This window comes from Aedes aegypti, chromosome 2 (assembly GCF_002204515.2).
Source record: "Aedes aegypti strain LVP_AGWG chromosome 2, AaegL5.0 Primary Assembly, whole genome shotgun sequence".
In the NCBI taxonomy this organism is placed as follows: domain Eukaryota; kingdom Metazoa; phylum Arthropoda; class Insecta; order Diptera; family Culicidae; genus Aedes; species Aedes aegypti.
Window position 1 is genome coordinate 180,141,865 of NC_035108.1, and position 26,729 is coordinate 180,168,593.

General features: G+C 34.9%; 2 protein-coding genes across 4 annotated transcripts; one reads left to right on the plus strand and one right to left on the minus strand.

Annotated features, from left to right (window-relative positions):
* Positions 1 to 12,258, plus strand: LOC5578577 (LIM/homeobox protein Awh). Of its 3 annotated transcripts, none has more exons than XR_002500196.1 (4): positions 1 to 402; positions 10,876 to 11,057; positions 11,164 to 12,034; positions 12,095 to 12,258. XR_002500196.1 is itself a non-coding variant. In XM_021843324.1 (4 exons), the coding sequence occupies exons 1-4, from the start codon at positions 397 to 399 to the stop codon at positions 11,810 to 11,812; spliced, it is 777 nt and encodes a 258-aa protein (XP_021699016.1). In that variant the 5' UTR covers positions 1 to 396; the 3' UTR covers positions 11,813 to 12,258. The 3 variants fall into 3 exon arrangements, 2 of the variants coding, with proteins under 2 accessions (XP_021699016.1, XP_021699015.1); XM_021843324.1 differs by having other exon boundaries at positions 11,164 to 11,594; positions 11,655 to 12,258; XM_021843323.1 differs by having other exon boundaries at positions 11,164 to 12,258.
* On the minus strand, positions 12,099 to 26,707 carry LOC110676236 (integrin alpha-PS4-like). The gene is made up of 5 exons (XM_021843320.1): positions 25,977 to 26,707; positions 25,739 to 25,916; positions 25,226 to 25,681; positions 25,020 to 25,073; positions 12,099 to 12,367 (listed from the first exon to the last, which is right to left on the minus strand). Exons 1-5 carry the CDS (start codon positions 26,450 to 26,452, stop codon positions 12,260 to 12,262), a joined length of 1,272 nt encoding a protein of 423 aa, XP_021699012.1. The 5' UTR covers positions 26,453 to 26,707; the 3' UTR covers positions 12,099 to 12,259.
* Positions 26,708 to 26,729: the final 22 nt, after the last annotated feature.

A 26,729-nucleotide genomic window follows, 5' to 3' on the forward strand; every position in this document is an offset into this window, starting at 1 on the left:
TTGAGGTCTGTCGCGAGAGGATGCTGAATCGTTTATGCCGTTGAGTTCGTTGAATAGGTAGATTGTTTTTTGTTTCCTTGTGGCTTGCTGAGGCGGTGAACTACAATTGATTACCTGTGGAGATCTCTCGGAGTGCTGGTCTATTGAAAGAGACTAGAAGCAAGGCCGCGCCGGTGCCGTCTGAGGAAAAGTGTTCAAGCCACCGCCGTCGGTATTTGAATGGCAAATGCTGTGAGCTTGAAGTGAAGAAAAGGAGTGTTATAGTGCTTTCATTGAAAAGGGAATATTATACCGGCGCTATGGATAACTAGTGTATTGGAGATTGTTAAGCGACGAAGAGTGTGATTAGTGAATTTTCATCTGAAGAATTCGGCAGATTTGAATATTTGCAGTATAATGAAGGTAAATATGTTGAAATTAAAACGGGTAAAGATTTTATCAAGGCATATTTACCGTTTGGTCTCACATTATGAACATGATTCAGTGAACAGCGGCAGATTCAAGCACTTAGAGTTAAGATTGCATATTATTTATAATAATGACTATACATACAAATGGACTGAAAGACCAGCAGAGAAAATTGAATGCTTATTTCGAAAAGCTATCTTTAAAAGTGAAGCGTTTGAAATATGAGTCATGCTCACGAGAAAGCTCAAGTAAATATCCTTGCAACACTAGTTGAAGACCAGGGGCCTTGTTTAGCCGAGTGTTTAGAGTCCGCGGCTACAAAGCAAAGCTATGCCATAGATGTCTGGGTTCGATTCCCGGTCGGTCCAGGATCTTTTCGTCATGATAATTTCCTTGAGAGCTCATTGAACACTAGGCTGAGAAGCAAGCTCTGTCCCAGTGAGAACGTAATGTGAAGAAGAAGAACTGGTTGACGTCTTCAAACAAATATAATGTAATATATAATAGTCAACTGTAGTTATGTTTCCAAAGTGTCTGAAACGATTCATTTAAATTTATTGTGACCATCTAAGGACTGTTCATTTTATAAAGTGGACACTTTCTGCTTGCTATATCTTTTTAACTTATCAATGAAATTTCAATCGGTTTTCTGCACATCGTTCGACTAGTATTGTACAATGTTGTGATTATAAAAATTGTCCAAATAATTAAATTTCACACGAAAATAGAACAACGATTAGAACGATCGATTTTTGGAGGTTATCAAAATCAATGATTGTATCAATGATTGTTAGAAATTGGGTAGAAAATTCGACAATTTATATTTTTTATTTTCAAAAATAGCTTGTTCTGCGAAAGCATCATCAATCAAAAGCCTGATGGAAAAAATCAAGTTATTTTTGGAACAACAATTTTACAGTTATAATAATATCATTTTCCCCCTATATTTTTGAGAAAACTAGTTTAAATTTGATGGGAACTGATATGAGTAGAATTCGTTGGTTAAAAAAACGTCCTGATGGAAGTGGTAATATAGTATTAATATGAAAAATAACTTACGCCTTCATAGAGTTACTTATTTAGTCCCCACGTCACATATAAAGCACAATAGAAACACAATTGCTTTATTCTTAGAAGACCTTTCAAGGTACATTGACAATCATCAAAATTGGCAACACTGCTGTAAAAAATCAACTTTTTTTTCGACATATTATTTTCATAATATGTTATTCTGAGATTACCAATTGAAATATTCGGAGTAAACCATTCACAATTTGCTGTAGATCGATAAATATGCATACACGGTTTTAAAAGTATGAGACTTTTTAGCAAAATTACCATCAATAGTAAAATTTGTACTAAAAAATGTGGTTTAAACGCACGATTTTGCTCTCGTTTGCACAAATATAGTTTCTTTAGTAAACCAAATTAGTTCTGAACCTGCCTTTTTACTTTTCTCTTTTGCTGGGAGTGAAAGGATGGTGTATCAGCAAATTGGCCATAAATAAGTATATCACTAAAGTTACCTAATGTCCGAGAAAGGTGGAATATAATTGATTATTTTAAAGCATACCTTTAGTAGAATAGTAAAAGATACAAACATACAATTTGTTCAAAAAAAAAAATCGGATTTTTATTTTGGAAAAATAATGTTAAACTTTGACGAACTGCCTTTCTTAGGAGTTTTTGGAAAAACTATTTAGCTCTTCAACCAAAAGCATTTTCTAAGATCTTGTATTTTCAAAGCATTTTAGAATAATAGTTGAACGATGCACAGAATACCGAATACGATTTTATCAATAAATAAAAAAGATATAGCATAAACAAAGTGTCCACTTTATGAAATGAACAGTCCTTACAAATTGTTTCAATATTTGGGAACTATTTTGAGAAAGTTAAGTAGATGAAAACGGAATTAAGTATTATAACATCATTTTTCACAACAGTTTGTATCCTTTGACAGATACGCGTATTTCGACGTATTGTTCAGTGTCCAGGGTTATTACGACTTCCAGAATTTCGCGGATTTAGTTTTACCTATAAAGATTTTTTTTAATATATGAATATAAAGATAAGGATTGCAAAATGAAATCTCTTAAAACATATTTATTCCAAATTCTGCATGAATTGAAAAAGTGCACCTTTCATCTCAAGTTGGCTACCATCCAAAAATTGAAAAAAAAAACATGTTTAATTTAAGGCAGAATCATCTACTATACTGTGGTGAAAGTGTTCATTGAAATGTTTGTTGAAATTTGTAGATGCTGTTTATATCCAGAAGTTTTTTTTTTTAGAAATTTCTTAGAATATCATGAAACAAATTGTTGCGCAAAATCTTGAAGAGATTTGCTTGTCCATACTCGTTTGAGTAATCTAGTTAGAACTACTCCCAAAATCTTGTAAGAATCGTTATAATAAATTCTGGTGTAGATGCTCTAAAAATGCCAGGAGTATCGACCATGGGTTCTTAAGAAACTGCTTCGTAGATTTCTAAAAATGTAATTCCAGGAATTTTTCCTAAATAATCATAAAGTACGCCTAACAAAGGTTTATTCCAAGGTTTTTAGAAAAAAAAAACTTGTTCAAGGCTTTTTCTAAAAATCCTACAAGAATTGCTCCAAGAGTTCCTATGCTGATTTTTCCAAGGGTTTTGCGTAATTTTTTTTTTGCAATAACCAATCTGAAAATCTTTCCAGGAATCCAACATATCCATCAAAGACTTTTACAAGAATTTGTTAGGTATTCTCAGGAATCACTGAAAAATGTTCGCGGGATATACAATGGATAACGAATTCCAAAAAGAGTAACTGGGAAAATTTACCTAGAAATGCCCTGACAAACATCTTAAAGAATTTCTAGAGGTTTTTTTTCTGGAGATATCAATAATCATCCTATTAATTGATGAAGAAATGCTCTGATTACTTTTGCTGAGCTGTGAGAGTATTAGTTTTTTTTGCTTTCACTCAGGCCTATACGGGTTAAAACAACGAATTTATGAGGATCATTGTTATTTTTTAGTTAAAAACGCTGAAGTTAGATAGGTTTAATACTATACGACTAATCAAAAATGTTGTTTCACTATTCAATAATCGAATTGAATTGCATTCGGCTCGAAAATGGCGCGGATTTAATTCAGGTCGGTACTTATTCGGCGTGAAAAATATTTTGGGATTCCCGTAACAACAATGTGATTACTTTCGAAAGCAATATGAGACCTTGTTATTGATATTATAAGATAGATATAAAAATAATATTGTATGCAAATAAAATTACTATTAAATTGATGAATATTACCCAAGTGTCCGGACATTGGTCCCATCCGGATTTCGATTCATCACGGTACAAAATGTATGTATGGAAAAAAAAATCACCGATAGAATATTTAAAAAATTTTCGATTGGGAAATCATAGACTAAATACTGAACTCTAGTGAAAAAAATTCAATGTACATTCGATTTTTATAATCGTCTGGTTCAGACAAAGCGTGATTGTCCGTTTTTTACGATAAAATAACATGTTCTTTGGTCCTCCGGTTACACAGCAATAATTAAAGTGTAATATGACGTCATTGTAGATGCACATAATCTGCGTCGCAAATATGATGCAATATTACCTTACATTTGCAACATTAGAAAGTAATGTGGATACAAACATTTATGTGATTGAGGAAATGTAATGTGAAAAAACGTAAAAAAGTCGATGTAATGAAAAACATACGTGAAAAAGCTGCCAGCTAATCTTTACCCGTATTTATTGTTTTAATCCTCGAAGATTTTTTTTTTTGCAATTCCGTTGCACATCAGTATACTTTTAATTATTAGAATGAACCACATAACGGTCTACTTTTCCTACCAAATAAAACAATCCTGAAAAGTGCAACTTTTCAGCACTGAAATCGGTTCTGAAAAGTAGCACTTTTCAGTTCTGTTTTCAAAGTTGCCAAACTAACATATGAGTGCGTCCATACACCATTTGTTAAATTACTTTGGATCTCTCAATGACTTCATCAACTAGCGATCCTAATTTTACATCCGTCGGATGATTCAAATTCGATTCAAATAATGGATTCTGGCTTGGAATTGGATCACTAGCAGACGTAGAGTAAATTGATTGATGTACGTGATTGAAGAATTTAAGGCTCTTACTACGCATGGGTGTCCATGTGGGTTCTCTTGAAACATATTTTGTTCCTAGATATATTGCAGCTTCAACGGTTCTTTTCGTAATTGCAAAAAATACAACATTTGTTTTGCTGTAAAAATCGTGTTTTGCAACGAGTTACGTACAACATTTTTTTTTGCAATTTCGTAGAAAACCTGTGTAAGATCTTTTCAAACGACGCGTAACTCACCAACACTAAAAACTTTCTTTTCCAACTTCGACGAATGTTTTTCGCAGCACATATTTAAAATTCAAGACTTGCACATCACAGCAAATCGATCACTGAAAGAAATCTGAGCATTACATTAAAATATTCTTATTGACTAAGCTATATGAAAGACTTACATTTATTGGATCAATCAATAGTTACGCAACACAGATCTGTTTTTCATTTAAGAATTCTTCGTTTTTATCATGTTCATGAATGAAAATTATGTATTGTTGTATATAAGCTCTCCGATCCAGTCATCATGCTATGAAGCGTTAAACGAATCATTGCACTCTTAGCAAAATATACACAACTTCTGATTGGATCTATAGTTATGAAACAGAATGTAGTATTGGTATTTGCAGTATCCTGATAAGAGTCCTGAATGGAGAAAACTGATGTCGAAGTTTGAGTTTCTATAGCAATGACATTGAATTCATCACTTCCTGAGAAAATGTGTTACGGTACTTTCAGTCTAGAACAGTGATCCCCAAAGTGGTCAAATTCACCCCCCTGGGGGCGATCTCTAATCATGTCAAATTAAAATCATGATAAACAACACTAGATGATTGTGAAATACAAAATGTTTGTGAAAATCATGTGAGTTTTAATAATGGACGGTATTTGAGATTTTCCCAAGGTCGGAATAATTAGTCACAGCCAACATTTGAAACACACAACATATTTTGGATATACAAAACACGTATCTGTGAATTTTTAGGATTTTTTTTTGCAAATGCTGAATATTTTAAAACATGATTTTTTTTTTGTAAGGGAACTTTGAGGGTAGGAAGCTAATATTTCATGTAATGGCATCCAGCTTTTCACGAAAAAAAAAACTACAGTACCCATTTTGATGTTTATCTTGCACTTAGTCTTATCAGTTTCTAGGGCACAATTCATTTTAGAAACAAATTTTGAAAAATTTAGTGGACTAAAATCGGGTACCAACGATAAAACCGCTTGATGTCGAAGACGAAATAAACTTTGTTTGAAATTAGATATGAAGCAATACCAGAGATGCGTTGGATTTGAACCTTCAAAACGTCCGAAAATATCTGAATTTGCCTTGGTGTTGGAAAAAATACCCTTTTTATATGTGGTATTGAAAAACGAGTTGAAAAAATACTATGGATTTTGATATATTTTTTTAAGATTTTTGGATTGGATAAAGAAAGCGTTCGCAGAAACGTCAAACATCAATTATTCACAATTTATGAAAATTATTGCAGCAATATGAAGCAGATAATAAAAAATTCAATATGAAATCATAATTAACGAATCATATTACATATACAGTCAGCGACATAATGCGACAAAATGCTGTTTTTCCATACAAAATGCCCAAGTTTGAGTTGCTGTATCTCAGCTTCTCGTAGTCCGAATTGGCTGAAATTTGGATGACGAACTACAAATAACTTTAAGTTTTGCCTGTAAGAGAATTATTAAATTGCAGTCATTTTACATAGAGTTTCGGAGGGCTGTTCAAAGACTAAAGTAAGTAACCGAGAGACTTTTTAATTCAATTCGAAAACGGTAAGTCTGGAAAGTTGGTTCGTTCTGCAAATTTGTGTGACTTCTGAAATTGAACAACTTTGTGGAACAGACCAAAAACCCACAACTTTAACTATATTGAATTACAGATACTAGATATTTCCCTTGTTTTTTTTTCTCTAAAAGTTTCTACAAAGATTCCATGAGTAAATTTTCTAGATTCCTCCAGCAAACCCTCATAAAGTTAAAAAAAAATCTTATTTGCCTGTATGATTCAAAGTTTCCCTTATAATTATTCAATTAATTATAAAGAAATTTCCGAAAAAAAATAAATCCAAAAATGAGCATTACCTTCACGGTGCACTCAAAACAAGTTAGAATAATTTGTTTTACAGTTTTTTTATATTTTCTTGAAAAAAGTAGATAAAAAGCTTTCAAATGAATAAGAAAAATTATTCGAACGAAACGCTGGTGAAATCACTGATGTGTTTTTGGAGAAATTATGGACAGATACCCTCTCAACAAACAATTTGGTGGAAAAGAGTTGAACAAATTAGTCTCAAGACGATTTTAGCTGAATAAACTGTAGTTCAGCTACCAATGTTATTTGGGCTGTAAAAGTGAATGGTTGGTTTTTGGCAAATTTGTGCAGCCTATATGTTTATGGAGAATTCTTAATATGAGTCCTGTGGTCCTGAAAACCTCTTATTCTTCTTCTTGACATTACACCCCCACTGGGACAAAGCCTGTATCTCAGCGTAGTGTTCAATGAGCACTTCCACAATTAGTAAGTGCTTTTTTGCCAAAGTTGCCATTTTCGCATTCGTATATCATGTGGCAATTTCCATTACGAAAAGATCCTGGATCGACCGGGAATCGAATCCAGATACCTTCATCATGGCTTTGCTTTGTAGCCGAGGACTCTAACTATTCGGCTTAGGAAGGCCTCGAAGGTCCTGAAAACATAAACTTATTGAACTGCCGTTATACGAATAATTGTCCCATGTTACTTTTTATGCATTTTGACTTTTTGTCATCAAACAGTTTATTGTTACGTATAGATTTAGAAAATACTTACCAAAAATTAACTTTGTTCGGAAACTCAATGAAAAGCAATCCAAGTCCATTTGTCCCATTGTTGAATTTCCACGCATAACTGTCCCACTACTGTATTTCTACGCATAACTGTCACACTATACAATTCGATGCGCTAATCTTGAACAAAATATTCAGTTGTCAGTTTTGAATTAGCTGGTGTTTGGGAAAATCGTTTATAACATCTTCTTACGTTAGTTTTACATTCCATGTGGAACACAACCTGTTTTATGTGTTCGTATTATCGGGATGCATTCGTCGTTCATGCGAGTCTGATGTCAAATTTGATTAAAATTTTCAATATCAAAATATTATTTCCCATCCATTTTTGAAAAAAATTAAAGTTAATTTTCAAAGCCAATCACATTTTTTTACATTTTTTTTTGAACCGCCGTCATCGATTGGAAATTTACCGTAATTTTGGATTCATCACGAGGAGTACTGAAATAATCCCACTTGAAAATCAGTAACCACTTTAATTTCGAGTCCATGGCTTGCGACAAATCAACTTCATGATTTAGCAAACCAAGTCCAAATAAAAATAGTTCGATCGTTTTTGGATGACTTGGCCATATGCTGGGTAGGTCCGAATACCGGTTCACTGGTGGAAGTGGCCATTATATTGGCGAATCTGAAACCTGGCTTTCGACATATCATTTTTCATGAATTTGCAAATCAAGTCAAGGTTCAAATGTATTTGATTGACTTGACCACATGTCGGATTGTTCTGAATTCCCGGTTTCCTTGGGGGAAAAATGACCTCTAAACTGTCGGTTCTGAAACCTAGCTGGCAACATCAAACTTCATGAATTCACAAATCAAGGCTAAAGAAGGGTAATTCAAAGGTTTCTGGATGACTTGATAACATGCCAGGTTGTTTTGGATACCCTGTTCTCCAGAGGAAGTGGCCATTATATTGGCAGTCTTGAGCCTATCTTGCGACATATCAAACTTGATGAAGTCAAAGTCAAGTCAAAAGAAGAATAGGATGACCTGGCCACTTACTGGGTTATTTCGCATAGTTGGCTCTTCGGTGCAAATTGCAAATATGTTGGTGGTACTAAAACTTAATTCAAATATCATGATATGTATTGCAAACAAAGTCCAAAGAAATATAAAATCGTGTGAAGATTTGTGTCGTGAATTTTGAGTTAAATATTTACTCCGCAGAATAACCTTGAATTCGCAGATGAGTTTCTGTCAAACCTATAGATAGAAGAGTCGATTTAGGAATTTATTACATCTTATAAACTCTCTAACTTACTCATCCACTCTTTCTTTCACTAACTCATACATTTTCTCATTATCACACATACAGAAAACTTTGCTTTCCATCCCAAACTATAAAATCGTTTTTTTTTCTCACTTCCCCACACGTGGCTCCGTTTGGCACATGTCTTGAGCCTTCATTAGGTGCCTTAACATAGTCTTGAGGATATACGTCCTCTACATTCAGTACAATCTATACTTAAGAACGGTCATCTACAGCAGTATGTTTAGCACATAATTGGTCACTTCTCTCAGTGGGACTGTTATGCGTAGAAATTCACCAAAAACCCCGTATTTCTAGGCATAACAGTCCCACTTTGAATTTCGTAGCTAAATTTACTTTATTCCCATAATACAAACTCATGACTCTAATAAACACGCTTTTCTTTATACTATTGTGAAGATTTGGATTTAATTTACCACACACCTGGTCAATACGAGTCCTAAATGTGTTAAAATCTTTAAACGCGTTTTTCTCGATTGCATATTTTGGAACATGGGACAATTATGCGTATAACGGCAGTGAACTTCATGCACTATTTTATATTCCCAACACAAGAAGAGGCTAGGCCCCTCCAGAAAATAAAAATATTTCTGTGCCAATGGTCACAACTTATGATAAAGTACAATACACGTAGTTGGTCTCTTCCAGAAATTTTTTTAAGATTACTTTGAAAGTTAAAATATAGTACGTTCAGAGCTGCACACAGATGTATGCGTCATTTTGCTTGATGATAGATGATTTCGGTTAAAATTTGTTTGAAACAATAGGTTTATTTAAAACTAGTTGGCCCGAAAAACGTTGTATTGCCGAGTAGTAGGCTGTGAAGTAGGCTATCCCGAAATCCCTTAGAAAATGTCAGTATAGTTGCTCCTGTTTTATCCCCTTTTTATCGGTTGATTTTCATCAATGTTTTAACTCGAAAACACGTTGCATCCCTTGTCGAACTCAAAAGTGAATCAATCTGTTAACCCGTTCGCAACCCATTCCGTGACATACAAACACCATCCCATTTTTTTTGTCTCTCCGTATGTCGATATTAACATTATCAAAGGTTACTACACTCTTAAAAATAATGAAAATTACTCTGGATGTAATTCTGGATATGACTGAATGACACATGATGTAAGTGATGGAACGACACAAAAACGTGTCCTTGAAGATGTATTGAACAAAAAATGTAATTCTACATGTTAAAGGACACGAAAACGATGGAACTGTGATCGAAATTTCCCGAATCAGATACTAACGTATTTGAAATTTTACACAAATTTACGTCATTTGGCTCGCTTCTTTTATGTGCATCCCAAAGGACGTAAATCACATTATTTTTTGGTACTGTGTAGACTGGATTTAAGGGATTCAAAACAATTTGCGAAGACGGAATTAAGTCTTAATATTTTTAATTTTCTTGATAAAGGCAGGTTTGCTACTGGCAAGAAAAGGAATCGCCTATCTCGATGCGTGGAAAATTTCTTCCCCCCCCCCCATTTTTCTGATCACAGTACGCAGTTGAGAAGAAATGTCATTTCAAATGGGACTCTCTGTAGGAAATTTCTTGACCCATTCAGTCAAGAAATTTGTTTACTTCTCTTGAGCGAAACAGCATACTTAGCTTAAGGGAGTGATTATTAATCTAGTATTCATTAAATACTTGTTCTATGACTCAATCTCTCCCTATCTCGATGGTCCCTTCGATATCGAGATGTGGAGTGTCAACTGTATGTAGAATAGATAGATAGATATCTACCGTTTTGTCTCATATTACTAACATGACGCTCATTCCAAATAGTGGTGATTTCAGAGGTTTGAACTATTACTTTCATGTGTTTTGAATTGATTGAATAAGATTGAATTGAAGTACTGATCATTCTGTCGAAAATTTTTGAGCGTTTTTTTTTTTTGAAAATTACTACTAAAAATCGAGTGTTTGGAGTGTTAGTCATGTTCGAAATTTTAGTGTTTTGCTACTCAAGTCGACTGTTGTGTCGCTCATGATGCTTCTAGCTAATAAGTCTTGAAAGATTGGCCGATGATTTATAAAAATGAGAATCATTTATAAAATTCGAAAGCTTATTCCCGAAAAACAGATGATGTTCACCATTCGGACTTTTAACTTTTGAGATAGTGTAATGCGAGCTAGTAACATAAAATAAAACTCAAGATCTGTAATAACTCAAGCGACTACCCAATTGATTTATTGAACCTCATTTTCCGTTTTATTTTTTTCCCTTTACAGACTGAGTTCAAATCCTGTGGCGGTTGCGCAGAGCAAATAACCGATCGTTACATATTTGAAGTGAGTGGCTGTGCGTGGCATGGGTCTTGCCTTCGATGCAGCATTTGCTACTGTTCCCTGGAACGACAAGTTTCGTGCTATTTCAAAGACGGTGAAGTCTACTGCAAAACCGATTATATCAAGTGAGTTTCAGTTACGCTTGTTGCTTGATATGAGCATCCATCTCAATTTGCCTTTCCCGTCACTTAATAAATTTTTGTCTCTTCTCCCTGTGATCCGTTTCAACAGAAAATTTAAAGCCAGCTGCGCCAAATGCTCCCGATCGATATCCCCTTCGGATTGGGTGCGAAGGGCTCGAGATTTCGTGTTCCATTTGGCGTGCTTTGCGTGTGACTCCTGTGGAAGGCAGCTCTCCACGGGAGAACAGTTTGCCATCATCGATGACCGGGTGCTGTGCAAGACTCACTACATGGAACTTATTGATGACGGGACGACTTCCAGTGAGGATGGCTGTGATGCTGAAGGCAACAGCAAGAACAAAACCAAACGGATACGGACCACGTTCACCGAAGAGCAAATCCAGATACTGCAGGCCAACTTTCAGATCGACAGCAATCCAGATGGCCAGGATTTGGAAAGGATAGCTCTGGCAACGGGATTGAGCAAACGAGTCACACAGGTGTGGTTCCAGAACTCGAGAGCTCGTCAGAAAAAGCACGGTGAGATTTATCCATCTATCCTGCAAGAGCTTGGATCTAATCAGATTGTGTCTTTGGCAGTTCCCCGAGGTCAGGAGCTATTCAATGGGCTGCGATCGGATATGAATAACAACAGTAGCAGTAATGATAGTCCTGGAGGAGCATCAATGGGCGAGGAGTGTGCATTAGCCAAGGCATCGATCTTCAATCACCACGGCTTCATCAACCTGATGGTGTGACCAGAGGGGATCCACTCGATGGGTGGCCATGACCCCCGACAGCAGCAACAGCATGTTGGCTACTCTTGAGGATAGCTGACTAGGGCACGGGACGCATTCGTCTCCTGAGAATAAGCTATTATTCGCAACTGTTGAAAAACGCACTGTTAGCCCACCGAATTGAAAAAGGGAAAGGAGAAACACTGAGAAGAATACAGTACGCAGCCACGCTAAGGACTTTCGGTATGTTTGAGCCGACTAGAAGGAAAACTGTCCATGTTATTCAAATGTGTTTTGCTTTAGTTCGTCCTTACAGAGTTTCATTGGTTTGTGTTGGTTTCTGCGCGTTTTATAGACGATGAATGGTGCTCTGCATTTGATTGAATGAATGCTAACTATGTACAGGAGATTCTTTTGTAAATACAAATCACCAAAGTAATAAAACTTACGCTACAACTGAGGTAAAACCTATGTGGCTGGTTTCATTGTTTCTTCGATGACAGTAGTTTCTGTGCTGAGCTTTTGAATTGGTATATTTATCATCATTATACTTCCATCCGTAATGGCTGATTCTTTCTGCAAATATCCGCAAAGCGTTGGTAGGTATCAAACTATATGTCAAATTGATCAGGTAATTGTTATGTTTAAGGTCATTTCCATAAAGGATAAACTAGTAGTTTACGGAACAAGGTGCAGAATGATGATTTTTACAGCACGAGTTGTAATTTTATCTTACGAGGCTTGCCGAGGCCACCATTATTTTACAATTTCTGAGAAATAGTTGTGTTATGATTCATTACGCAACTCAAAACAGTTGCGTAATGAGAAAGCGTTGCGTAATGAATCATTACAGCACTAGTTTCAGTTAGGTAACAACTGTTCCCGCACTGCATACTTCAGTGCAGGAAAGTAGGCCGTTTCATGACAGATTGGCGTGATGAAAAACAGTCTATTACGATGAGAAATTGCAAAAAAGTATTTCATAATCCTCTGATGATTCGTTTTGCTACTCTCAGCAAAATATTTCCCAAATCTCAGCAAACGAACATAATGCTTGATGTGGTCTCGTCATTAAGGCGAAGTAGTCCGTCATTCGTTTTGGCAACAATGATGACTTTGCTGCATGTACTTTCAAAGTGATAAAACTTATTATAGTTTATATTGACTTGAAAAAATATCACTGTAGGCGCCAACATACAAAAAGTATGCTGATACTTTTTCAGGTGTGTCGGTGCAAAACCAACTGATTTTCTTTGATTCGAAATCGTGAGATGAATTAGCAACAATCATCAACGGTGCGTACAAATTTCATTGGCGGCCTACTTCGCCTTAAGGGGTCTATTTTGCAATTCGAGCGAATTCACGTGACTCGTTTGTAGTCATTGTCGATCAAAGTAGGGTAGATGTACCAATAGTGGAGGTACTAAGCACGATTGAACTTCATTTAATCGCCTATATTCATGAAGCGCAATTAATGTACATGTTAATGTTTTAACGGGAAGTCAGGACCATTGACTTAATGAGAAAAATGATTTCATCGCAGTAATTCACGGCATGTCAGTGAAAAATAATACCTCCACTATTGGTACACTGTTCCTTAAGTTGCGATATATTTTTAATTTGTGTTCCTATAGTTGCGGTATCCGTTGATTTCTTATGGGATCCTCCACTATAGGAACACTTTACCGCAACTATTGGTACAAGCAAGTAAAGTTTTAGCAACTTTAGTGATATTTCATCAGTTTTAAAACAATTTGAACGCTTTTTTTAACTATCCCGTGTGTCAACGAACCAATACATCGATTGGCAGTGTCGGTTCTGTGGCTAATGTAATAAAATCAGTGAAAACGGCACTACCGCAATTATAGGAACACCCACAACTAAGGGAACACTTACCCTAAGCATGCATATTTCAGATGTCACATCGACTCCCATGGACCAATGCACGAGTTCACTAATTTGACGTTTGAGCGGTGCCGAATTCACTTGTTTACATGATCACATAAATAACACGGCACAGCTCAAAAGTCAAATAGTGAACTCGCATCGTGGTTGCTACTCATGCTTTGAGATTGTTGAAATGAATGGAATAATTAAAATTTGAGTAAATATCATGAGAAAACGATGTCAGCATTGATATTTCGAAAGGTATTTTGAGATTTCCGTAGAAATTTTGATATTTCGAAAAGAATTTTAAGATTCCGGTAAGGAATTTGCAATTTATTTGAGAGATCTGGTATTCTTTCTGGCGTTATGTCCCAACTGGGACAGAGCCTAATTCTCAGCTCAGTGTTCTTATGAGTACTTACAAAGTTTTTAACTGCTCTGGCATTACGATAATTATGTTGTTTCTTTGGAATTCTCGGATGTCGGATGGATTTCAGCTAATTATGAAGTAAAAAAGAACGGTTGTGAGCAGACTCTACTCATCCAGTAATCACGCATTTTTACATTTGTTTTGTTCTGATTCTCCGATGCAAGAATCTATGAGCAAATCAGTCGCTGTTGGTTTGTGAGCGTGTGAGCGTGGATCCTGTATAATATTGGTTCATTTTGCGTAAACGACATGATTTTTTCCACCACTGGCCATGATGTATGTCAGACATTTTTGTAATCGGACAATTTCCATTCTAATTTAGTTAATTCGTTACGAATACGTGAAAATTCGAATGCTATAATTTTGAAATTTTCGTAAAAAATCTGAGATTTCAATAAGAGTTCTGAGATTCCGGTAAGATTACTGTGAAATTTTGAATTTTGGCAATTCAGGTATTTATAAAGTAATACTGAACTTTATGTGAAAATTGTGACATCCAAGATTCTCGGATTTCCTTTGGAATTTCAGTTTTTTTAATGGAATTCTGGGAGTCCGATACGTTCTTGATTTATTATACATAATAATTTTGGGACTATTTAAGGCTTTCTGGAATTCTTGTGGCAATATTAAAAATCCGCAATCTGATCCGATTATTGATCTTTTGAAATTATTTTGGTATCTTTAAGAAGGTATTTCTGAGATTTTCAGATTTTACATCAGTATCTCATTACTGGAATCCAAAAAAGTCTAGTAATTTCATAATTTTATGTTGCTGTAATCTTAAGATCTCTTTATAGGACACAGATTTTTAGCTAAAATTCCAAAATTCTTAGAAAAATCTCTGTAATTATCATAAAATTCACATGTACATAAAGCGAATGCTAGATTTATCGCAAATTTAAACTTCAAATCGTGTAAAATTACATAATTTTCATGAATTAGTGTCCATGCTCGATTACGCGTTGTATAGCGGGAATGTAGTAATATTCATATTTTCACATGATTTGTCGTGTGAATAAGCGACAAATTTGACATATAGGGTAACGGTCGTATTTTGGACCCCCTAAGGAAGTGAATTTAGTATTTTGTCCTAATTAATTAATTGTACAGCGTTACCAAGTCAAAGAACATGTCAAAATGTTGAGAAAAACTTCCTCTACGAGATAAAAATGCCCAAAAGGTCATATGGGATCCAAAAAAGGTCGAAAATAATTGAATTGTGAAGCACTGATTTTCATTATTTTGGACACACCAATACATTTTGGACCCTCAAAGTATATATTTTGGACCCCCGGCAATTTTTATCGTTTGATGACAAAGTCCATGACACTGGTTGTAAAATATGCTTGCCCATAGTCTAATCATCGATTGACAATGGAAAACCGAAGAAATTCTACGCTTTTAGTTCAGAAATTTGGAAAAAAGTATTTGTTTACATTTGAAAAATTTCTGACAGCTTCAATTTCGGTGTGTAACGTGTTGTAACGGTTGCATGGATGAACCGATTAAATTAAATTATTTTCAGATAAAATAAACACATTTTATATGTACAAACGGTTTATGCAAGTGCGGAATAGTCCTATCTTTCTGAATGGTACGCGAATTGAGTTGGTATTTTGATTTAAACTAGGAAATTTGCAGGAAACCCAGGGGGTCCAAAATATATTAGTTACCCTACATGTTCGAAAAGTTTTTTATTCATACCAAAAGTGTAGTAAGCTTTGTGGATTGTGTTTTTGAGTAAATGCTACATGTAATAAAGTCCAACGCTTTTTATTTATATCGCCCAGTGACTCCAGTCGAGTAGTTTTTGATCAATTCGACTTATAAAATAGGGCCCTAAGTCTATTTCTGAGTGCATAGCGGTTACGATAAAAAGCATTGAAAAAGTGCCATTATCCAAAAATGGCATGTACGGGCCTTAATGTGAATATATGAATTGTTTTTAAATTTATTCCTAACATTACATTTCAACTGTGATAACAATGATTTTAGTAAATGCAGCTAAAAATATGTTGTAACTTTCAGTTTATGCACATAGTTGGAGCATCAAAATCAACTAAAATGTCAACGAAAAATCTTTTAATTCTCAATTGAATGAACTTTAAATTCACACGATCATATATCATTCAAGCATCTTTAGTTGAAAATCAAACATGGTGCTGTAACAATAGATAAATTTGATTTACTTTTACTATACTCTTCTGTTTACGCTACATTGAAATTTATATAATTTTATCTGTGTAGTAATTTATAAAAACTTTCACTTTTTCCAAATTTGATCCTTGTTTGCTACATAAGACGTGTGGTAATCAAAGTTGCACTCTATATTCAGGATATCTCAGAAATTAATACATTCGAAAGGATCATGTATTCCGAATCTGTTACTTTCAATATGGTCTTGCTTTATAGTTGCACATTCGCACTCTAGAAGAGTTACAAATGGCCACTGGTAGTAAAATCACGCTTGTACTGTGTACAACAAGTATGATTCTCAGATGCGTCAATCAATGCATGATGTCTATGCTTTTGTGTCAAAGGCTGAACTGATGAAGGCTCTTATATATTATTCACATCATTTGTAATAGTTGCCATGCATTTTCTGATGCTTTTAGATAATAGAACAATAAAAAAGCTTAAGCATTTTAACCTTCCCGATTTTGGCAAAATCCCCATTTTGGCAAAATTCCCATTTTGGCAATATAAAAATCACGCCTTGTTGCCAAAATCGATAAGGCACTGTATCAAGTTATTGAAATATCGACTTATGGAGAGCACGATATGTGGATATTTGAAGGGACTGAACCTGTAACCCGATAGAATATAGAATAAATCGAGTTAAAGAATACCTAGCTGTCAACTTGAAATTGCTGTTTAATAATCTGTGTTACGATAAATTTTAGCACCGTTTCCTGACAGTTAATATTAGTGTTATGCAATTTCTCATCGCAATAGGCTGTTTTTCAACACGCCAATCTTTCACGAAACGTTATAATTTCTTGCACTGAATTATGCAGTGTCATAATGATTATTACGCAACTGAAATTAGTTTATTTTAAAGCAACGCTTTTTCACTATACAACTGTTGTTAGTTGCATTATGAATCATCACAACAAATTGTAAAATAATGATGGATGCCTCCCGGTACGATTACTGATACCCGGCAAGCTTGGTTGGATAAATGAACGATTCATGCTGTAAAAAAACAATCATCATATTGCAACTTTTTGCGTAAACTACTATTCCAATCTAGTTGTTATTTAAAAAAAACGAAAAATCAACTTGGGGGTCATGCACAAATTACGTCACGCTTCAAGGGGGGGAGGGTGTCAAGCCAAGCGTGACAAGCCTTACAAAATTTTCAGAGGACTCATACAAAAAACGTGACAAAAGGGGGGGGGAGGAGGTCGAAAAAGTCGAAATTTAGCGTGACATAATTTGTGTACCATCCCTTGCTCCAAACATGAGCCAGCAGTGTTTCCAGAAATTTCAATTTTCATTAAATAGCAGGTGTTTATTTTTTGGCCAATAATTGAATAACGTATTCATGATTTAATTTCGATCTCCAAGACACAATTCGCATATATGGCAACACGACCACTTGATGCTTAGCTTAAAACATAGAAAATACTTTGAAATTACAATTTGTATTTTAATCTTTCTTTGTATGATATTATTTCAACATTTCATTTACTACATAGAAAGCTGGCCACACTGTCGTGATTTAAATTCTTTTCTTTTGTTTGTTTAGTTCTTAATCAACCCAGAATATTCCTACGATGATCGAATCAATATGACTCAAAACATACTTTCAAAAGCGCCATAACTTTTGTTTGTTACTTACTATTATCATGAAATTTAATGACTTTAAATCTTTTGAGGAAAATAAGAACTTTACGTTTGAAATATAAATAGTAGGATATGAAGGGCAAAAGCGCTAGCCAAAAAAGTTACGTATGAGATGTTTGAGTCATATTGAGCCGAATTTGACATACGAATTTCGGAGTCATTTTAACCAATTATAGGGGGAGATCCCCCAGTACCGGACAGCACCCAATACCGGACAAAGTCGAAAAATTGAGAAATCATGGTCCAATCAAGATGGTTTATTAGTAGAAAAGAAAGCTATTATGGAGACTAATGTTTGCGTAGAATAACACATCCTTGAAATATGCATGCCTTTTTTAAAAAGTAGAAATGTTTGAAAATTTTTAAAAAATTGACGCATCGCCTTAATTTTGAGCCTTTTTAGTAATTATTTTGAATATGACAAAATACTTTGGATCACGCAAGCATCATCAAACATAATCTTAATTTGATAGTATGAATGTATTTTGTACAATAATTGAACTAAATATGGACAAATTAAAATTTTAGTTAAGCACCTCCTGTCTCCCAGTTTCTGACAGCTCTATTTGTTATATGATATCTTTGTAATTATTGCACCAGTGGCTCAAAATACATTCACTATTAATGGATTTAGTCGATCATGGTATCAAACATGCAATAATATTAAGAAGAATGAACATTCAGAACAACATCGTAAAATGTTCTATTTTCCATCATATATGAATGAGATTTTTGATGGACATCTTGCAAACTAAGAAAAACTCAAATTGTCCTTGTAAAAGGTTGCAAATGCAGTCAATTGGCAATTATCTATCTTTCCTATAGTAAAAACATTCAATGATGTTCAAATTTGCAGAATTCAAGGCGTTTCCAGATCGTGTCCGGTATTGGATGCCATCTTTCAAGATCGATCAATTTGGTACTAAAATACATCATCAAAATGCATATTTATGTTTTCAAATTTATTTTTATACACTATAAAAACGATAATATTTATCATAAATGGGTAACAGGAGCACAGAAAAATGATATTTTTTTAATTATGAGTTTAGTGGCTTAAGTGTCCGGTACTGGGGGATCTCCCCCTAAATGTTTACAACTGTTACGGGAACACTATGTGGCCAATGGTACTTTAGATAACTCTAATGAATTCTCTACAGGATTCTGAAAAAAAATGTGTCGCATGATATGGTTCTATCAAACAAATAAATCGTCCACTTTCCCAGATCCTCCATGGGAACCCAAAAATCTGCCATGGGAACCTACACTCCCGTACAAAAGTTTGGGTTCACCCCTAAAAACATACAAAAGTGTCTTTCCCATGATATCTGGCCATTTGGCCGTCTGGTCGAACGCCATTTGGCCGAATAGGTCTTTTGGTCGAATGCCGTTTGGCCGAAATACGAACAAAAAATATTTTTTTTCAACGCTTATGTGTAGGATTCATAAGTGTGGCCCAATAACTGATCTGGTAGTTACTTTGTTGATCTTTATGATGTGGCGGGACGTTATGTTAGTCGGCTCCGTGGCCGTGCGGTTAGCGGCGTCAGTCGTTTAGGCGTATTGCGCCACGGGGTGTGGGTTCGATTCCCGCTCCAGTCGGTGGAAACTTTTCGTCAAACGAAAAATTCATCACTAGGCTTCTGGGTGTTTCGTGTTGTCCGTTGCTTAGTTAGTGATAGTTCAGTCTGTGCAGCCTTTGGCTGAAGACGGTGTAAATTTTCTTTTTGTCGCTATATAAGTGCTCCAAAAGAATAATTACAACTATTCGTTCATTCAGGACGAAGTTGTGAACTCGCGTCAAGACTCATAGCTCATGGTCGGTTCGCCTCTGGGCCATCAACGCACATTGGTCCAGATTATTAAATATCTGGCAAAAACCCCATTTCCAAACTTAGTTTTTAGTTGAAAATCAAAGTCAAACATTCATCTACTATAACAGATAGTTGAGAATACGTACGAGACGTTAAAAATAAACATGTTTTTCTGCATGTTCAGACGTTAATAGGTGCACATGTCCAAAAACCTAAATTTTTGCTTCAAAACTCAATTAATCAATTTTCACCAAAACCCCGTAAATTTGGTTCTAAGCATATTTTTTTCTGGTCAATTACTCATTCTCATATAGATTTAACATCTTCGAATGCAAATTTATATTCAAGTGTCGTTATTCTTATTAAATTAATACTTATTGTTGTATGTACCTCAAATATTTAAAGAAGACCATCAAATTGCTCCCAGTCACTCCCCACGGAGATATCTTGCTCAAAGGCCCGTTCAAGACTAAGGAATCGATTGAAGAAGAAACTTCTTGCCTAAGTTTGCTTAACAATAGTTGTTTGAAAAAGTTGGGAGCCAAAAAACGTATGAAAAACAGCATTTTTGTTAGAATTTTGCTCTATGACAACCAAAAATTTGTGACTATGCCCAAAATAGAATCTTCAACCCTAAACCATGTTCCAAAACACTTTGCATGGCTAAAAACAGTGAAATATTGAGAATGCGCAATTTTTGCCATGATTTTTCAAAACTGGACCAATGTGCAACGGCATGCTAGGGTTTGAAATGTGTTTGATAATTTCAAAAGAAATTTTTCCTTTATTTAAACATAGGCCATTCTTTCAACTTGTACTCGTTTCATTACTATTGGCAATAATTTAACTTTTATTTTTATTGGGAATGTTTTATTACCTTTTTTAAATTATCGCCAGTTCTTTATAATTATACTGATATAACAATTGTTTGCATTACTCTTGCTCAAACTTTTGTAAGAAATTCTTTTCAGATTCTTTTCAGATCTTCTTCTGATCATAGGCTTTTCTTTCATATTCAAATATTTTTCATAGTTATTGGAATTAATATTCATAATACGTTCATAGAGTCTAATTAAAAATGAAACCGAACGACTCAGTGAACACTTACGTAAAGAAGCTCACTGTTTTTTCCGTTGTGAAAAGAAGAAACCAAGCTTGTGGTTGCTGGAAACTTAATTTATTGAGTACTATCGGAATGATTGAAGCAAATCGATGCAGCAGAAGGACGAATGAGTCGCATACCGTTTTAGTAACTGTCAAAAGCTGACTACAAAACGCAATGCGAATACCTATGCTGGCGTCTATTACCGCTAGCAGAGAAGTGAATAATTGCTTGCATTTTGGATGTTCTTCTTTCAGCACTAACTGTTCCTTGAACTAACACTAAAGAGCCGTTTATCAACGACGATTTATTCTGCATTAAAAATAAACTGTTCTTTGAAATTCAGCTTTGAAATTCATTATAAATGCATGCTATCTGTAGCTCACTATTGTTTTCAATTTCGACCAAACGGCATTCGGTCAAATGGCATTGAACCAAATGGCATTCGGCCGAATCACATTCGGCCAAATGACGCGGAATCACTTCGTATGTATTTTCCCAAGCATACAGTATCGGACATATAAAATGCACCAAAGCCATTTCCCATACAAAATGGTCAACTTCAGATAGCTATATCTCCGCCGTTTCTCAACCGATTTCTCTCATATTTTATGTGACGAACTACAAATTACCTAAATTTTCGATAACTTTTGAAAAAGTTGTGTGAAAATTATTAAATCAAAAGTTACACATAGGTTGAATTTTGACATAAAAAATGCACCAAAACAAAAAATGGTGTAGCAGACAAATTATGCGTCGTATCCTTTCGGTGTCTTCAGCGCATTTGCTCCTTATCACTCAATAAACAAATGCGCTTAAGACACCAAGATGGTTCGACGCGTAGTTTTTCTGCTACATCACTTTGTGTCTTGGTGCATTTTTTATGTTCATTCTCACAAGTTTTTCAAAAGTTTTCCAAAATTGAGGTAATTTGTAGTTCGTTACCCGCATAGAAAAATACACTTTGGCGTACATTCAAAACAATATGTTTCTTGTAACTGATAAGGTTGCTGTATCCCAAACTGTCGCCATTATGTCAGACAATATAAAGCATGGCATTTGATACTGTAAAGTACAGTTTGAATGACACATTAGAAATAGTTACAATATGTTGTACTGTTCGATCACTGTTAAATTATATGAGGATCAAAATTTGTGATAAATGGTGGAAAAATAACGCCACCGTTTGCCAAACTGTTTGAATTTATATTTGCACAACATACTCACACATTTGCATTGTACTATATGTTACTTATAATGCACAGTTTGGCAAAATGTTGCACGCATTGGTGTTTGTGAGCGATTGGCTTACAAACTTCTGTGCTTTGCATACACACGCTTAAGAAAACCAACTTGTGGCTATGAAAGTTTCACACTACGGTCAAAATTATTTTTGATTTTCATCGAGATTTTCACACATCTCGTTCAAAAAATTAGAACTCAAAATTGTGATGAATATTGGAAAATATCACATTCAGAACAATTAGATAAATTAAAGTTAATTGTGTCAATTCCACAAAATCATAGCGTTGTTTTAAGCGTGCTTTCTGTAATGTTTATTTTGTGAGTGAAAACTGTTGAAAAAAAAAAAACCCGTTCCGAAGATGGATTTTTACTAAATCCCGAAAAGCCCCGGTAGTGATAATGTAAGTGATAAACACCAATCGTCGTGACGGTAACATCTCCAACAAGGATTCATCCCCAAAATTAGATTACCAGATTGTTTGATGGTGCTACGTGGTGCTACTATTCTTGCGATGGCGGTATGACGAGGCGTCGAGGAATTTTTTCTACGGTGAAAGTGGCGGAATGTAAATTCACTAAAAGGCAAATGTTTGACCAAAAAACAAGTCGTGGAGAATGTTCCGATGAGTGGTGGCCCGATGGAAAACACGGCCGGAATCTGAAGAAAAAAACAAGAACATCAACAACAAGTTCAACAGCGGAAAATCGCTGGAAGAACATTTTTTTTGGTTTGGTTGATTGATGATGGATGACGGGAAAATTATCTACAGACTACAGCAACATTAAGTTAGCAGATGGAACATTATTTTAGGGAAGAAGAACCTGCAAATATTTAGTGGCATCATAACTTTGCATTTCATCTTGCCCCACCCGTTTCAACTTGTCCCGGTGTACCCTACATGGCAACGATTTCAGGCTTTGGATGACGGGTAAGTGGAGATTAATTTGGATTTCACTTATTTTTTATTATTTTATTAAAGAAAAATTTGTAAAATAATAGATTATTTTCATATAACAAATAATTATGCTATAACTTCAGTTATATTATGTGAAGTGCTAAAGCGTGAATAAAAGTGCGGGATTGCATTGAATCCTATTGATGTATTCAGAGCACTTGTTGTCGATTGCACGGTGACGTCATCAGAAAATCGCTCTCTTTTCCTCCTTCGGGAAATCAGGGAACAACGGTGCCAGGACCTGTCAAAGTTGACAGGTACTGGCACCATTGTTTTCAAGTTTTGTTGAAGAGCGAAAGAGAGAGAATTTCGCCGTGAAATTCCTAATTCTTTGATTTACGAAGGATAAGTCCTCCGAAAACACCTAACCGATTTGATGCGATTGCGCACTTTTATTAGCGTTTCCTCACTTGTAAAAACTTCTACGATAGTCCAGTGGTGAAAAAAAAATCAATACATTTTCTCATGTGTAAGAAAATATCAAGCATTACGTTTTCAACTGAAGTAAAATTTGAATATAAGTAATTATTTTTTCTTTTTCTCTTAAATATATCATTTCTCATCTTATGGTTTTAGTGTAACAGAGCAGAACAGCATAGGGTAAAAATACAATAAAGCACAATATAGCAATAGTTTCACATACAATATCCATTTTCATTTTAATGTTATGGTTTTACTATTTTTGAACTGTTTGCCTTATTGTGGATTCATCAAAAAATGGATAATATATCGACCATTTTGCAGATTGTAATCGGAAAAAAATGTTCTGGAAAATCGGCGTTTTCAAATGGTTACATTACTTAACCGCCTATTCCCCATATTGTACTTTTCTCAATTACCGTTTCCGAAACTGTTAAAACTGTTCATGATAATGTGGCCTTATTGTTATTTTCGGTGTTATAGGAAATTGTTCACATATTGTGACGAATGGTTGTGGATAGTACGGGAAACGGTACTGGAATGGTTCCTAATTATGCGGGTACATAAAAAATGAAAAAAATCGGTTGAGAAACGGCGGAGATATAGGTCTCTGAAGACGGATTTGGTCCATTTTATATGTCCGATACTGTAGTTTTTGAATTATGTATACACAATTTTTAATTGAAGTTTTGACTCTTTGATGAAGAAGAAAATTACGATTCTAATGACACATTGATTTGGTCGATCCAAAGCTGAGGAAATTTGCCATGTTTTTTCAGTGTGTTATTTTTTTAAATGTGACAACTCTAAGTAAAAATTTTGAATACAAAATTTAAAAATGCCTTTGGAAAAATGCATACAAAGTAAAAAAAAACACTTATTGCCTTTCGAATGCGTAATTGAGAGTTTTAATTGAACATGTAATCACAGAGATATGGACAAAACGCTTTTGTATGTTTTCAGGGGGGTGAACCCAAACTTTTGCACGGGAATGTATATAGGAAATATTTGTATACTCAGATGACAATATTTTAGATAAATTTGTTATAAAATTCTTCAAATTTTAAAGTACCGCACGACTTGGTTCCACCAAAAATACAAATTAGTCAATACTCCGGATGCTGTGGAAAACGTTCGATGGCCTGCGGAATTAGCATCTTGGTCACTTGTCAACCAGTATGTATAAATAACCGGTTGATTGGATATCATTTTCCATTTATTTACACAAAATTCTATGTTGCAAAGTCCATAACAAAAGATTTTTTTTGTCAAAATCAGAGATTGCTTGGTATTTTATATGTATGTAAAATTCGGACTTTTAACTTAAAAACTCAATGTCTCAAAACAATCTTTAAAAACTGAAAGTTTTAAAACTGAAAATAAGCATGTTTGGCAACACTGTATCAAAAAACAATACTTTTTTAGGTTCGCTAAACGATTTCCTTCAAAAGTAATGAAGGTTATTTTATAAATGAAGAAGATTAGCTATAAAATGGTCACGGTTACCCCTGTTATTTGAACTTACCGCTTCTAACTTTCGCTCCATATCGGATCGCGTCATTCGTTTGAAAAAGTTTATCTGTAAATAAGAATTCGTATTATGTTTAGGATAAAAATAAGAAAACGCCGGTAAGGAATGATTCAATACTACCATTTTAGACATGTGCTTTCACACAAATAGCAACTATCAGCAATGAATCACTCGAAAGACGTCCAACTCCTGATACGAACCTTTCGCAAAGCCTGTACAATCGACGTCAGTATCACAGTACTCAGTGTAATTGTAGTCACGTAGACCCATAACGGAAACTTATGAACGGCACGATATAGCATCAAACTTCCAGAGGCGATAAGAGTTACTTCATCGGTTGGAACTTCCAAGCTCAAATTTACATATAAGAAAATTGTTTGAGTGTCCTCGGGCATAACATTAATCATCGCCTGTGGGAATATCGTCATTTGAAGGTTAATCCATAAGGGATCATTCATTGCTGGTAATTCTTTCAAGGTGAACTTTAAACATTTGCATGTTATGAACTCATCGAAACAGCTAAGATAAGAGCTTTTTTTCTGGACCATAGCCGGTGATTCAAATTTTCTCCAGTGGATAAATGATGTGTGGTTGATTTCGATATTCGATACTGAACATTCTTCCGTCCATTCAAGATAATTCCTTTCGTTAATTATCTGAAAGATGGTAAAATTCTAACAAATGTTTGGTGTGTTTCAATCAATCATACTAACGTTAGAATTTATTGTATCGAAATGGATCAATTCCATTTGTTTAAATAAAACAGGAATGAACATTGTTACGTTAGTTGCTCTCATATAACTGGGTCCATAATTATCGATTTGAACTTTTAAACTCGTTGAAACATTAGAAAATGTCGTATCCAGGTTGATGTGAGAAGGATTGAAATATCTGAAACCATCAAGTTATCAATATAATCTTTCATTCTAAATTAAATATATTTTCACTTACTCAACGATCGATACGCTACTATGCCTCACCAAGCTTATAGAACTTTGTATCAAGTTATCTTCATTGAATGTTTCATTACCATCGCTGAACAAACGCGCTTCGAAGTCCAATTCGGTCCCGTCCAGTTCAGTTGCATCCAAAGTTATATTGACTGTAATTACTTTCCCTCGTTGCAGCGCTTGTCCGTTATTGATGAGGCAGCTTAAATTGTCGGCACCTATTTCACAAAAGGCCATTGCTTTGATAATACTAATGTTTCGAGCAAACTTGATCTCCAGCAACGTCCCGTATCCTGATTCTCCCTCATTGCTTATGTTGTACTGCAATTCCATAGTACGGGAACTGTTAAGCTCGAATGGGGATTCAAAATTGAGAAAACGGCCATGCAATTTCAAATCCGTCAGACAAACATCCTCTGCACAGTTGGGTTTGAATACAAGATTCGTCTCATTTTGAGCAATCCGTTCAGATTTCATCTCCTGGATAGCACATTTGTCACAAAATTCAGGACTAGATGTATTTTGATTGAAAATTCCATAGTAGAGAACTGCTGTAACAGGTTTCGTGAGGTGTCGAAATGATGCTCTGATCGAAACATCTAAGATAAAGCAGGACACGTTTTGTGAAATTTGCTCAATAGCTTCGTATGATGATTCGTTATTTATTTTTGCTCTCCTAAACGGGTAATCTAGATGAAGTACAATCCTAAAATCTTATTTGAATTGTTGGTATATGAAACACTCTTAATGAAAA